The sequence below is a fragment of the Rhinatrema bivittatum genome, unplaced genomic scaffold (assembly GCF_901001135.1).
Source record: "Rhinatrema bivittatum unplaced genomic scaffold, aRhiBiv1.1, whole genome shotgun sequence".
In the NCBI taxonomy this organism is placed as follows: Eukaryota; Metazoa; Chordata; class Amphibia; order Gymnophiona; family Rhinatrematidae; genus Rhinatrema; species Rhinatrema bivittatum.
In genome coordinates, this window is record NW_021820752.1 from 52,673 (window position 1) to 67,336 (window position 14,664).

Consider the following 14,664-nt stretch of genomic DNA (forward strand, 5'->3'; position numbering starts at 1 on the left):
TAAATGTTACTCTGTGTGACCATACAAACTCTCACTGTTGGATATATCATTTCATCTATTACATAAGAACATGAGAAATGCCATACTGGGTCAGACCAAGGGTCCATCAAGCCCAGCATCCCGTTTCCAGCAGAGGCCAAACCAAGTCACAAGTACCTGGCAAGTACCCAAACATTAGATAGATCTCAAGCTACTATTGCTTATTAATTACAGTAATAGCAGTTTATGGATTTTTCCTCTAGGAACTTATCCAAACCTTTTTAAAACCCAGTTATACTAACTGCTGCAACCATATCCTCTGGCAATGAATTCCAGAGCTTTCTAATTCTCCCATCTTACTTCTTAGGCTTCTGGCATTAGCATACAAACATTTCAAAATGTGTTTTTTGTTTGTATTTTCATTCTGCTTTTCAGTTGACAGGGATAAATTGGAATCTTTTAGCTCAGTTGAGTTTTTAATTATAGGCACTTGGACTACTTTTATTATCAGTGGAACGTAATCCACTTTTTCTTACCCATCCTGTTGCAGAAGCTCCAGAATGGGTTACATAACAATCAATAAAAATGTAATACAAATAACACAAATCACAGTAAAAAATTGAACATACTTACAAACTACACTAAGACCCTGAAAACACCACCAAAATCACCCCTTGTTCCCCCTCAGAACTACTTTTCTGTCCCACCACTCCCAAAGAGAGACATTTTCTAACATGGTAACAACTGAGTCCTGAATACTACGCTCTCAACAAGCCTATCTGGATTTTCAAACATTCATGACAATTTATTTTCAAAATGAAAGGGGGGTTTTCAGTGAACTGGCACAAGTATGTGGAACTAATTACTATTAGCTTCACAGTCTGAGTTCACCCTGGTCTTGTCCTGACAGTTTGTCATTATGATCTTATGGCTTACATTGGACTGCATGGAACAAGATGGTGGTCTTAGTTTACTTCCTAATCAACAGATTCAGTCATCAGCAAAAGTACATTGCAATTCTCATCTTAGTTGCCACTTTCAATCACAAATCATAAAGACTGAGTGAACACTGACGCTGGAGTCTTCACTTGTCCTGGCCTAGAGATACTTAGGACACATTGGTGAAATGATGGCATGAGGAGGAAGAGATGATGGAAAGATATTTACACCAAAACTGACCACACTGTAACCTTATATTAGAGCTAAGTATTAATTGAAAAAAAATGATAATTCAATAAGATCAAAACAAACTAAGAAAAGTAGATGTTCTACCTGAATGCTGGGTGTGGAACGATTTTTCCTGGCCGTAGTGGTTGCCATGGTGGTTGTGGTTTCCATGATGGTAGTCGACATTTCCGGTGGCATAGAAGTTGTTGGTGTTGTTCCCATGATGGGCGGGACTTCCCCTACGAGCCTGACGCTACCGTTGATTTTAATGTTCGGGTTGTTCTCGGCGGCCATGTGCAGCACCTTCAGGCCATTGTAATAGAGACCGGAGAGCTGGCCTTGGTACAGGCGTCCTCTGTCTTTTCCACCAATGGCTATTTGCGCCTGAGCATTGAAGATCGTTAACTTCCGGCCTGGTAGAAGGAGTGAGGGGGAAGGAAACAACATTATTGACACAGACTTCCTTCCTATACTAAACTGAGCCTGATTCAGACTGATATTTAGCAGCAGCAGTGTTATGGGAGATGAGACTCCATCATTACTCACATGGACTCTAGTGCTCTCGGCAGTTGTCAATCTATGGTTATCAGTTACAGCTTTTCAAAGTTTTGCCTACCCAACCCAAAGGGAACTGATATTTTGCTATTCCTTGACCAAAGTAGGATGGATATTAATTCAGGAGCCTCTGAATAGGCAGTGGGAAGCCGGTGGGAATAGAAGTTCTTAGATCCTATGTAAAAAGCAAATTAAATTCTAGGTAATAACCATTTTACTGTATTCAAAGCATGTAATACTATAAGGACTGAATTCATTCTTGCAGGGGGCATCCTGCCCAGCAGTGCACACCCCATCACAGTAGAGAGGCACAGTGGCCCCACTAATGCCAGTTTTGTGGAGGGATGCCTGCAAGAGCATCCCAAGTTAAAAAGGGCCTCCGTACTATGGAATGAAAATGGAGTGGAGCTACTGCTTACAGTTACAGCAGCAGCAAATCCCCTCGGTAGAGAGAGTGAATGGGCATGAGAATAAAATGTCACTTTTAAGAGTGTCCTTCCAGTGCCCACCTCCCCCTACCATGTCAGTGTAGGGGGGCGTAGGCACTGCCAGTATCCACTCTGGCAATAAATGGAAGATACTGGTTTCCTGTGCCCCAGGTTATACACCTTTCTTATATGCAATACATTCCCAGAAATAAAAAGAAAACCCAAAGCCACACAAGGAGTAGCACTGCAGGTAGCCCCAGAGGTCTCCGCATGGAAGTGCCTCTTTCAGGAACCGCGGGCGGTCACTACAGTAACTGGTCAAGAGGTAAGGGACCGGGCGAGAAGGCCTTCTGCAGGATGATGCAGACCAGCTCTCTGATGAAACAGATTATTTCGGGGTTAGCTGTCACGTGGCGTCCTTTGAATGGTAAGGAAAGGGCATTTGAAGGGCGCCCTAGACACACGGCTGAACGCAGACACAGTAACTCAGGATGTAGCAGGGTAGGGATGGATTGTATCAGGCAGTGATGGATATAGGATTTCTTGGATGATTTCTGGCAGTTATGTTGTATTGAGATAATAGGCTTTTGTAGGCTGGAACTTGAAAACCGCACTCGAGAATGCAACTGGGCTAAGCTCCCCTTCTCAGCTCGTGAAATAATTGGCTTAATGTTCTGCTTTTTAGCGCCTACAATACGGCGGTGTGTTTAGTTCATACGCGCTGCCTCTCTGAGTGGTTTGCAACAAACAGAGTCGTGTCTTCATCTGTCCCAGCCTCTTCTGGCCAAGGGAGGCTTACAGAATACAGACTGTGCTGCAGAAGTAGCGCAGACAGGAATGGGCTGACTAAGTAGATATATTTTCTGTCTTTTCCATAATAAAAAGTGCTATATATATATCTCGCTATCTGTATGAAGCTTTGGCGGTCATTAATGGACTTGCCCAGAGGAAGTCAGACCAGCCAGAACTCAAAGCAAATCAAAACCGAAGTATCCCAAAACAGGAGGGAATGAAGATACAGCTGGCGGGCAGGTGGGCTCTGCGGTACCGCGGCAGCAGCAGAGGCGAGATTTGCCTCCTGGTCTTTGTCTGCCATCAGAGTCTGCTTTTCTCTGTTTTGCCAATACATATTTTACCAGCTGCCACCTCTTCCTCCCAGCGGCAGTGATGGAGAGGGGCCGGTGGGGATGGAGCCTGTACGCTCCATCCCCACCGGCCCCTACGCCGACAGCTAAAGTCTCCCAGATCTCTGGGGTGTCTTCTGCTCCCTCCTCTCATATACGGCTGTCTCTGGCAAGGAGCAGAGCGGGAGCATCAGTACTACCCGGCCAGAGGCTGGGAGGGGCGGAGAGGAGGAGGCAGAGCCCCCGGGGTGGGGAGCGAGGGGGGGGACGTAAGATTAAGCTCTGTCTCTCTCTCTCTCTCTGCTGCTGTATAAGGGGGTGAGAGCAGAGATGAAGCACTGGGATCCATACTTAGACAAAGAGAGGGCTGATGGGGCTTTGGAAGGGGACAGACACAGGGAGCTGAGATCCAGGCGGACGTAAAGGTGGGGATGGGCCGAGACAGCGTGAGAGCCAAAGAGAAGGAAGAGATGGGAAGGTTGGGACGTGGGGAGAAAGAGGCACGAGAAGGGGTTGTGAGGGGAGAGTGAGAGCCAGAGAAAGGAGAGGGGTTGGGAAGCGAAAGCCAGAGAGAGCTGAGATGGGGGCCAAGTGAGAGCGAGATAAGTGGGGGGTGAGAACTCTGAAAATGGAAGTGAGGGGGGACTGAGAGGAGAAATAAAGCCATAGAGAGGGGGGACATGGAGGCTAGGAGGGGAGGGCCAGGAGGAGATGGTGAGGAAAGAAATAGGGAAAGCTTGAGAGGAGTGAGAGAACTAGAAGTGATGATGGAGGGGAGAGACAGGTGGAGAAGAGATGGAGATAGATTGGGGGAAGGGAAGGAGGGAGAAAGGAGGAGAAGGAAAAGCAATCAGAAGACAAACAAGATGAGAATAAGAGAAAAGACTTCAGCAAAAGGTTGATGCTACATTTCATTTTGAGTTTGGCTTTTGGAATAGATGACTCTTTAAAGCATTAAATTCTAGATTGTGTGTATAACTTACAGTTTTAGTCTTTTTACAATCTGTCTATAATAACTGACAAGTGCCAGTGCTCAGATCTTGCTAGCTCTGTCTTCTGGACTGAGGGCCTGACTCGGTAAAGCTTTTCTCCCACTCTCTATCTGAAGCTAAAATGGATCAAATGCTCTGGCAGTCAGTCTTGCTTCTAGGGCACACATTAATTAATTAATTCTCCACATACCCTCACCCCGTCCTACCCCATCTCCCTGAGGTTAGCCAGGCAAGCGTGGGCTGTCTGCATCTGGCATCTCCTAATACCATGGCACTCTACCCTTCCAGCCCGCCACGCGTGGGCCTAACACGTGGAAAAGCAGGGGCTCCGTTAAACGCTCACCCTGCAATCAAGCAGTGAGAAATTCCTGGGCAGGATGCAACGCGCACTCGGCCTTGCAGGGTCCTTCTCACTGCAATGTTTGCACTGCTGGGGCTTCGGAAGTCATGGCATTAAGACATTGCTGTGCCTGGCTACCCATAATCGATCTAAACGCACTAAAGCACCCATAATCTCAAAATGGTGAGAGTTCAGGGCCAAAGCACCACGGAAAGCCATGAACGAGAGCAGACTATCTGCCGCCGACTGACCGGCGAGTACCAGCTGCTCCCAGGCTGTGCAGAGGGGGCAGAAGGTCCTGTGACTGCCAGATGGACACCGGTCACTGGCTTGCTATACCGTGCAGCATTCATTCCCCACTCCCTGACACAGCGCCGTGACAGGGGCCTGATGCTAAGCCCAAAGCTCCCGGGACCAGCTGCAGGAGGTAAAGCCGCCAGGGAGGGCGAGCGGCCGAAGCCCTCTGCCAGCCCCTCGCGCTCTGAATCTGACTTTGCTCATTCGTTTACCAAGCGATGACAGACTGAGGGAACCCCCTCGCCCTCCTCCTCATGGAAACATATGCAGGTAATGCAGGTAGGAAGGAACCTGAGCATTAGATATTTGTGCTGTGCTGTTTTGTGTTTTAACCAAAGAATGTAAGTGCAGAAAGCGCAGCGAGATTTCCCTAGTCACTCTCTCCCCTGGCTTCCAAGGATGCTATCATATGCTGTGTGGCATCACTAAGTATTACCAGCTTGCCTAACTAGTTTATTAGCATTGAAATACCTGCGCATCACAGATTTCCAGCTCCTTTAATGCTTTACATTACTTCTAACTCACCAAGTGTAGAATAAATGCATTCTCTGTGGAAATCTATTATGTATGAAGTATTCTGCTCACCATGAACTATGGTTCTATCCATCTGGTTCTGGAGAAGATACCTTATTTGCCTAGTTACCATGGGATATGTAATGAGATTTCCTACTCTAACAGCATGCTGCAAAAATATCAGCCACCTATTATCCATCAATCAAGCCCTCCCTTCTAATTAGTCTCCAGATGAGGTCTTCTGAAGACAGTTTAGGGTGAGAAAACTTTAAAACTTTATAAAATACAGAGAGATGCAGTGTGTATTACGTTTCCTTCCACTATCTTCTGGTATTTGTAGTCTCAGTTTTATCTCTATATGCAGAGTGCAGGACTACTGGCACTGGAACTTATCAGGTGAGCATTAAAAAGCAAAAAATATCCCCCAAAGCTCAGGTACTAGCTCTAGTTTTCAAGCCGGAAAGATGGACAAATATCTGAGTGGTAATATGAATAAAAGATGGTTGCATGGTTAACAACTCAATCAATGCTAGATGGACAGATAAATAGCCGCATGCAGATAGAGATGATGTATGCCTACATGGAGGGGGGGCAGGTAAATAACTCTTCCGGTGGATATTTAATTGGTTATTACTCCTCCGTTTCATTTCAGCGGATGTGTGTACCATGCAGCTGGAAGTTTAAAGAGGGCTTTGCCGTTAAACAGTTAGATGAATACATGGATGACATGGTTAGAATCTGGAAGAACATCGAAGCAGAAAGCACCATCAAGATCCGATATATTAACCACAAATATTCCAGGGCAGTGCAAGCCCAAAGGCAATAGTGTAAACAGTGCTAAGGATAAAGACTGAAAGGCTGGCATTACATTTACTCTGTTGGATTCTTTTGGCATGCTGGCCTGATTTAGTTCACGGAGAGAATATAACACATGAAGCCATTCATACATGACAGAGGAAGGCTAGAGAGACTGGCCTATAGTTCAGATCTGATTTTTTTATAAAAGGGTTTCCTCATGCTGATTCTATAGAGAAACCGTTTCTTTTAATCATGCCAGTATAGTGTTGGTTAGTACTCTGTACATGAATGGAGAGATAGGCTTAGGGTCCCAAGTGGAGACTAATCTTTGGTGAATATTCTCTGCTTAGCATACCCGGAACAGAGTCCCTACCCATTATCCATTCTTTTACTGTTGGTCTTCCTGTTTTGGACTCCTGTAATGCATTCAAACTCTTTCTTTAAGTTTCCCTGTCTAGTGTAGTGCCTTGGTTAAAAGACTGAGTGGCGTGACCACTTTATGGTGGATAACTTGTTAGTTCAAAGGACAGAATGGAGAGACTGATGTCTGGCAGATGACTGGAGAGAAGCACAGATGCTAGATAGATGAGTGAATGCAGAAACTGATGTCAAGTTGATGTACTACCGAGACAGTGACTGATGGATTGTTTTGATGCGGATGGATAGATAGTCAATGGATGGATGAGAGATTGCTATACAGATGAACACATAGTTGACCTGACGAACAGTTGGGTAATCAATACATGGGTGACACTTGGTAGTTTACCATACATTTTTCTCAGACAAAGAGAGATAATACAATATACAAATGCTAATTACAACTGCATATAATCCAAAGAGTAAAATACAATATAATGAATAACTGTGCAAAACCTCAAAATGCAGCTCCCAACAAATCAATAGAGTTGTTAAGTCCTTTCCTTCCCATGTTGCTCTTACAGCCCTTCAAAGCAAAAGATGAAAAGCTGTGCAGATATTAAAGAAGAACTCTCGTGCCATTTTCCTTTACATGTATGTCTATTTATCTTCCCATACATTTGGGAAACTACATTTTAATGCTGAAGACCAATAAGAGTTTGTCAAACCTTATTTCCCAAACTATGCACAAAATGTCGCCTACCGATAACAGTTGTCGTTTGTTTGAATGAGTGAAAGGTGCACCAACTATGATCGTAATCAGCTATTCAACAGTTTTGCTATCACGGTAGCACAAGAGTTCATCTTTAAAACATGAAACCATTCACCTACCTGATAAATACGAAGCACTGCCACGGTATAAGGAGAGCGTACATTCTATTGTACATTACTCTATGAAATGCTACCAGAGGGCAGGTATTGAACTCGTGTCTTCCTTTTGAATTAAAAAGAGTCTCCAGGTAATTACAAGACGTCTTCTCAGGACAATTCATCCTGATGCCTGACACCAACCATCCATTTTTTTTTACATCTCCCTTCACACCCACCCTATCCCGAGACTTGCAAGTGATTATCTTTTAGCAAACTCTCGTCAATAGAACTGCAGATGCTGCGGAGAGTCCAGGATGGGTCACACAAATGGATAAGCCCAGCATGCTTCTAAGCTTAGATAAGGAAATGAATCAAAATATAAACCAAAACATCCACAGACCAACAGAGAGAGGCGCAGTATCTCAGGCACATAAGCAGCACAGCAACGGTACGGGTTGATTCATGCATCGATTCAAACAACACCAAAGTGGGATCAGCATTTTGGTTTTTGTTAAAGGGACTTTTTAGAAATTCAGAGGTACTGAAACATATTAGCCATCTATTGATGTTGGAGGTGATCTGCATTGGTGCCTCCAGATTAATAGGGCAGCATCTAAAATGTTCCAAGGATTGACTAGAGCCATACTTACTGGGTGATTTTTCCCCCCACATTTATCTTGCTTTTTTTTTTATAAGGGAAAGTCACCAACAGAAGACGTACTGTCTGTGGGAGCCAAGCACCTCCAGAGGGCCAGGATAGCCATTTAAGTCCCGATTCTGGAAAGGAGAACTGCCTTGTCTGCTGCCTACTGCAGGAACGTAACACAAGGTGACAGAAACACAGTCCAAGCATTTGCATAATTCAAGATGTTAAAGGCTGCATTATAGAATCTGAGTGAGACAGAGTCAGTCTTTATCTTAGTTTGAATGGCATGCTTCGATAGAAGCCAGTGATGCCACAGCATTTAAGACTTTGCTGTAGCATGTACAGTGAGCAGCTCTATCTGAAGTGCAAAGGAAAAAGGTTGGTACTGAAAGGCAGCATGATGTCAGGATGATTCCCTAGAATCACATGCAATAATCTAAAATCTTTGGAAATGATAAACAGCTCGAGTACAATTGAAGGTAACCAGTTAGTTCCATGTTAGAGGGGCAGGCCAAGTCTGTCCTGGTTATATGCTCATTGTATGTATGGAGATGGCACTAGGAGCACGACGTAAAACCAGGACAGGCTCCACCAGGCCCCTATGGCATGGAGCTATCTGATCCCCTTACTAGAACTGTACAATTAAGCTGAGGCTTGGATTTGCAGAGAATTTGCAAACCGACTTTGCAGATAACACGTCTCTTCCTATAAAAGAGGTTTGTCCTGCAGATTTTTTCATGGGTTCGTGGAACCGGGCAGGTTCTGTTCTGTTATACAGACTCTCGCAGTCTTCCACTGTGCACATGTTTAAAGTCCAGAAAAAGACAGTTCTCCTTTAACTCGCATTCCAGTGCATTCTGGTAGCTGTGGTCTCGTTTTGCGCAATGAACAAAGCAGGAGTGAGAGTTGCTACAGCAGAGTGCTCTGGGAGGCGAGTGCTAAAGACAGGTCAAGCATAACTCAGCCCTGACGCCTTGAGGTGCACCGGGCTCCCACAGACTTAGGTCAACATGGAAAATTCTAAATCCCAAAGGGCTGACTTTATCCATCCAGGACGCCTTTAACCGACTTAACATTTCTGAAAATCTTAAAACTCCATTTAGCAACCATTAGTTTTAAACAAAAGTGAAACAAGCACATCTAGGCTGTCCTTCCTTCTACATTTAAATGCAACATTAATTTTTAGAATCTTTTTGGAATGTTTTAGTCAAAGCTACTCAAACACTAAATTAAAACTGCTGGTGTTATGGAGCCCAAGATATTATTTTAAATATATCTTGAAAGAGGTCCAGTTAAGAAACACTGGTTTTGTTCTTTAAAGCAGGAGTGTGGCAGCTGCTGGGCTGGCCACGGAGACTCCGACGCACTATTTAGCACTATCACTCATGTTTAAATTGCTCCTGTTTGCTTTGTTGCTGTTTTGTTTCTACACTGAAAGCAAGCTTAAACCTCAGTCCCTTTAACTACATTTTAACGGCAGCGTGTTTTAGCATGATTTATCGACATATGACAGGCAGAAGCTGAGACAAATTATAATGGAAATTAAAACAGTCGTTTATGAAGCAGGCAATTACCCTTTAAGTCACATTTATTTGCAGGCTTTTAAAAAACAAATAAGGGTTTCTGATCAAATGGGTTTTAAAATGAAAGTTTTAATAAGCGTTTTACCTTTTTCCTGAGGCGATTCATCTATGTGTCGGTTATATATGAAGGGGATTTTCTGTTTTACCATTTGGAGACGCTCATTATCAGAGGTGCCTTTAAAGTTTAAAAAACAGCTTAAAAACAGTTTGAAGATATAAAATAGTAATCAATGTAGTCATCAAGCAAACTGAAATTTGTTTAAAAATATATTTTTGCATATTGGTTTAACAGCATTATCACCAATGGGGCAGATTTAAAGCATGCAGACAGGTCAAGGGTTAAATACACCTGAAGGTTGGTCTTTTGGAACCACATGCCGACATGTCTGACCTTCTCTGGGGCAGGTGTCAGCTGTGCTACTGAATGGTCTGCACTTAGCTGGAGCTGTGTAGATGAAAGCAGCTGGGCAGACAGGATAGCATAGTTGGTTCTTCTCTGTCATCATCTATTCTGCTACCAATTTTCTGTCTTAAGTTTCACTGATCGGTAATGCCATTTCTTTGGAAGCATTGCCAGGAATTGAGCAGGAAAACCAATCTATGATCAGTTTACCTAGGTCATGCTTTGCACACAAGCAGATCAAATATGTTCTAGGTGGAAGTGTCGCCCTCTACTGGGGAACACCGCCGTGTTAAAATGAGTTATTCAGGTAAGCCTTGTTAGTGGTCTGCTTTGTTTCCTGATTAAAACCTTTTTGTCAGACGCTAGGTTTGCACAGATTGAAACTGCAGTTGGAAGGCTGGGGGTGTTCTTGAAATGACATCATCACATAAATAGTTGACATCTACTACTACTACTTATTATTATTATTTCCAAAACACTACTAGACACGCGCAGTGCTCTACAGTCCTTGCTCTATGGAGCTTACAGTCTTGTCAAAAGAAACCGACATGACTGCAGCGTATTCGGGCCTGCTGGGGCCTCAGGAATAGCTCAGGAACACAATAAGGCTGGACCAACTTGATTCTGGTGCAAGTAATTATTTACAGTGCTTCAAAGATGCAGAAACCAAAACAGGACCTCACATTATGTCAGGCACAACTATCAGGTAAACTTCTCCATCTGGGTGTATTGTGAAATCCCACCAGTTCCCTGGTGTCTTCCCAAGCTTTCGAGACCTTGGTTCTTATGGTAAGTGAAGGGAACCCCCTTCACCCAGAATCCCTTGTGGCATTCTGCCTTAAGGAGGACTGGGTTAAAACCCTGAGCTGGGCTTCTTAAGATAGAACGAGGGAGTTGTCGGAACACTCCGTCACAATAACAAACAAGATATTCTATGGGAAGGGTAGTTATTGTAGAGAAGTGCTTAGAAGTTGAATGCAGCCTCAAAAAGATGGGTTTTTAGACTGGGTATGAATATGGTCAGAGAAGGAGCATGACGCATCAACTCAGGAAGTCTATTCCAGGCATATGGTACAGCAAGATGGAAGGCACGGACTATGATTTGCCCAATGAACGGAGTTCACGAGGAAGGGTGTAGTGAGAAAGAAGACAAGATAGGTAATGAGGAGCTGCAGAATCGATGCATTTATAGGTAAGAAGCTTGACCTGTAGGCTGAAGTGGACAGGGAGCCAATGTAGCAACTGGAGATGAGAAGTTACATGAAAGAAGGTAAGTCGTGCAGCCACATTTTGAATAGATTGCAGTGGAGAAAGATGTCAGTGGAAGGCCTGTGAGGAACAAACTGCAGTATTCAGTGGATGAACATTTGGTAGCAGGCTCAGAAAGAAGGAGACAGATTTTAGCAATGTTATGGAGAAACAAATTATGCACTTTTGCAGTGTTTTGGATGTGCGTAGAGAGGGAAAGAGAGGCATCAAAGATGACCCCAAGGTTATGAACCAAGAATGCCAGGAAAAGGGGACGTGAATCACTGGCCACGAAGAGATCACTGGATTTGGCAAGAGCAGTATCTGTGGAATGGAGAGAGTGAAAGTGAGACTGGAGCAGAACCAGAAGCACTTACGATGAAAGAAGGTCAAGGTGAACAACATGGTCAAGAGGGGAGAAGGGAGATGGGATGATAATTAGCAAGGCAGGGAGGGTCCAGTGAAGGCTTGTGAGGAGAAGTGTGATCACAGCATTTTTTGAAGGCAACGGGATCAGTTGTGATAGAAAATGCTGGATAGAGGATGTGACGGATGGAGAGAAACAAGAGTGAAGGAGCTGGGTGAGAATGGGATCAGAGGAACACATTGTGAGTTTGGAGGAGGAGACAAGATGGGTGTCTCCTCCTCTGTGATTACAGAAAAGGCAGGAGCTAAAGGAAAGTGAATGAAATGGAGAATTCACTATTAATCTTGCGAAATTTGTCATGGAAGAAGAAGTTAGCCATAGTCTGGGCACAGAGTGAAGGGGGAATGGGAGGCAGAGGCAGTTCGAGGAGGGAGCTGAGTGTGACAAAGAGATGGCTGGGATTGGAGGCAAGAGTGTTTTCAGACGAAGATAATCTTGTTTGGCAAATGTAGTAGCAGACAGGAAGGAGGCGAGCATGAATAACGTCAGCATGGGAATGGGGCTTCAGCCTGAGATGCTCTGTAGAGTGGCCACAGGAACGTAGGAAATAAACTCTGGAAGTGAGCCAAGGTTAGGTTTTGCTGTGCCTTACAGGATGGTGAAGAAATGGAGCAAGAGTGTCTTAAGCAGAGGACAGCAAAGTGTTATAAGAAGAAACTGCTTTATCAAGAGATTGGAGAGGAGAGGAGAGATAAAACAGTACTGGATAGGATGCCGGGGTAAATAACCCAGATATTCCTAAAGGTATTGGTGGCAATTGGACGATACTGCAGGGGAGTGTGAAAGTTATCAGATGATGGTCAGAGAATGGAAGAACAGAGGTGGAGAAGCATGAAAGAGTACAGTCAGAAGAAAGGACTAGGTCAGGACAGTAGCCAGGATAATAAGTGGGAACAGTAGAGAATAGTTTGAGGTTGAATGAGGAAGTTAAGGCGAGGAACTTTGATGCCAAAGAGCCAGAGGGCTCATCAACAAGAATAAGGGAGGGGGAAGTCGATTTGAGGAAGAAGGAAAGTCAGGAATCAAAGTCAGCAAGGAAGGAGGAGGGGCATTTATCAGGGGAATGATAGATGACGTTACCTGCATGAAAGTGGGGTGAAAAGACAAGAGTGGAAGAAGTGAGTGAAATGTCTGGCAGCCCGACGGCATCACTGTTGCCTACCGTGTGAGGCGAATGGGAGAAAGGGTAACCTGTAACAGAAAGGGAGACCGCAGGGGAAAGCCAAGAAGATGGAGGGAATGAGAGAGAAAGAGGTCATGAAAGTAGACAAGTGTACAGGGAGCAAGAGGGACAGGGATAAAGTGGGAGGGGGTGACGAGTGGAAAAATTCAGATGGGATGAGAGCTGCCTTGGAGGGCCAGGATTTATGTCCCCGGCTGAAAGGAGAAGGAAGAGGAGAGAAGCAGGAGTGCAGTAATGGTGACAAACCTGAGAGTTTCTCAGGGAGACAGGTGAAGACTGGATGAGAATAACTCTCCTACTGTCTTGTGATGTGAGCTCTGCACTCCATTCTCCCAGCGCAGCCACCATGCATGATTTCGGGAATAAGCTGAGCAGATGAGAGCAGAAAGTCAGGGGGCAGTTGTACACAAGCCAACTGATACAAAGGGACTATGACTAAGGATGCATCAGTCAGTGGTTTGCTAACGTTGTCTCGTCCTAGAGTCCTGAATCTCCTGATGTCTTCACACTCCGTTGCCCTTGGCTTGGGATCTACCAGGCTGACACATATAATTAGCCGGTGGAAAGGAGGAACGTGGGCTGCCTCCATGTCTACCCGGCAGAGACCCGACCAGCGCGCCGGTCTGCTTTGCTGTGCTGCATTTTTGTGGAAAACATCCCAGAGGTTGGCAGCACCTTACAGACCATAAGACGCGGTGCAGGGTTTTCATTTTTCTGGTTTGTTTTGTTGGGGGCAGGGGGTGTTTCCTTTTATTATTTTTGTTTTGTTTCCTTTTCCTTTTTTAGTGTGTGCTAAGGAGGTGATTATCAAAGCTGTTTACATGTATAAAACCCAGTTTTCTGCCCGTAAAGGGCTATTGCTTATTTACTGGTGCCTTCTTATATCCTGCAAGCTTCCGATGCAATTCTTCTCCCAGAATGCCACGTCCTTTTGGAGCTGGAAGTAACAAGACCACTCTTTAATTTGAAAAGTATGCATGGAAATTAACCCGCAGAAGTTGCACACTCCGAAGAGGAGTGAAACATTACACGCATACCGGGCCGAACGTTTTCAAAATGAATTAATGTGCAGACGTTTACATTGGCAGCGTTGGCTGCAGTCTGCGGGGACAGGTTCATCATCAAGTCACGCTGCAAATGGTTTTAGCATGCACTAAACTTGTGCATGCAAAAGCCATTTAATGTGCAGTAAAATGGAAACAAAATGTTTTTGTTTTGTTTGGAAAACGGACACAACAGCAAACAACTAATTTCGTTTCTGTATTATTTTCAAATGAAAGTGCATCCCTAATTTGTTCAGGAATAAGCTTTCAAGGTCAGATACAACTGATGGGGTTATCCGTTGGGCTTTCTGGCACATACCAGAGGTGGTGGTGCTCAGGCCCTGGGGTGATCCCACGGCTGGCACCAGGATAATCCTGAAAGGATCCCTTCCATCCCTGAGCCAGTAAAAGGAGCCGCAGATCCAAGCAACTGTCTTAAGTGATGGAGAGGGGGAAAATATGAGGGAAAAATATTCATTTCAGTATTTAAAAAAAAAAAAAAAGCGAAGATTAGAGTTTGTGAAAAGGCGGAGAAAGTCAGAACAGACCCAGTGTGAGTACAATGGTGAGCGGGGCCTGTGGTGATCTCTGGGGCATTAAGGACAGCGTGAAGAATGCCAGGCCTGGATGATGGCAGGGGCTGGCAGAATTGTATAGGTTCGTTCATGGACCCATGGTTCTTCACCAAATATCGGATCCCCTCAAAGCAAG

General features: G+C 44.6%; 1 protein-coding gene across 2 annotated transcripts in view; it reads right to left on the bottom strand.

Moving 5' to 3' along the window:
* Positions 1–636: 636 nt before the first annotated feature.
* LOC115082081 (neurexin-3-beta-like) overlaps positions 637–14,664 on the bottom strand; it is a 70,561-nt gene continuing 56,533 nt past the window's right edge. Inside the window, exons 3-4 of one of the 2 annotated variants that reach the window (XM_029586346.1) lie at positions 9,735–9,824; positions 637–1,559 (exon numbers count right to left, since the gene is read on the bottom strand). In XM_029586346.1, the coding sequence (XP_029442206.1) occupies positions 1,189–1,559; positions 9,735–9,824 (461 nt within the window). In that variant the 3' untranslated portion in view covers positions 637–1,188. The remainder of the gene's footprint in view (positions 1,560–9,734; positions 9,825–14,664) is intronic. The other variant, XM_029586347.1, reaches the window with a different exon arrangement.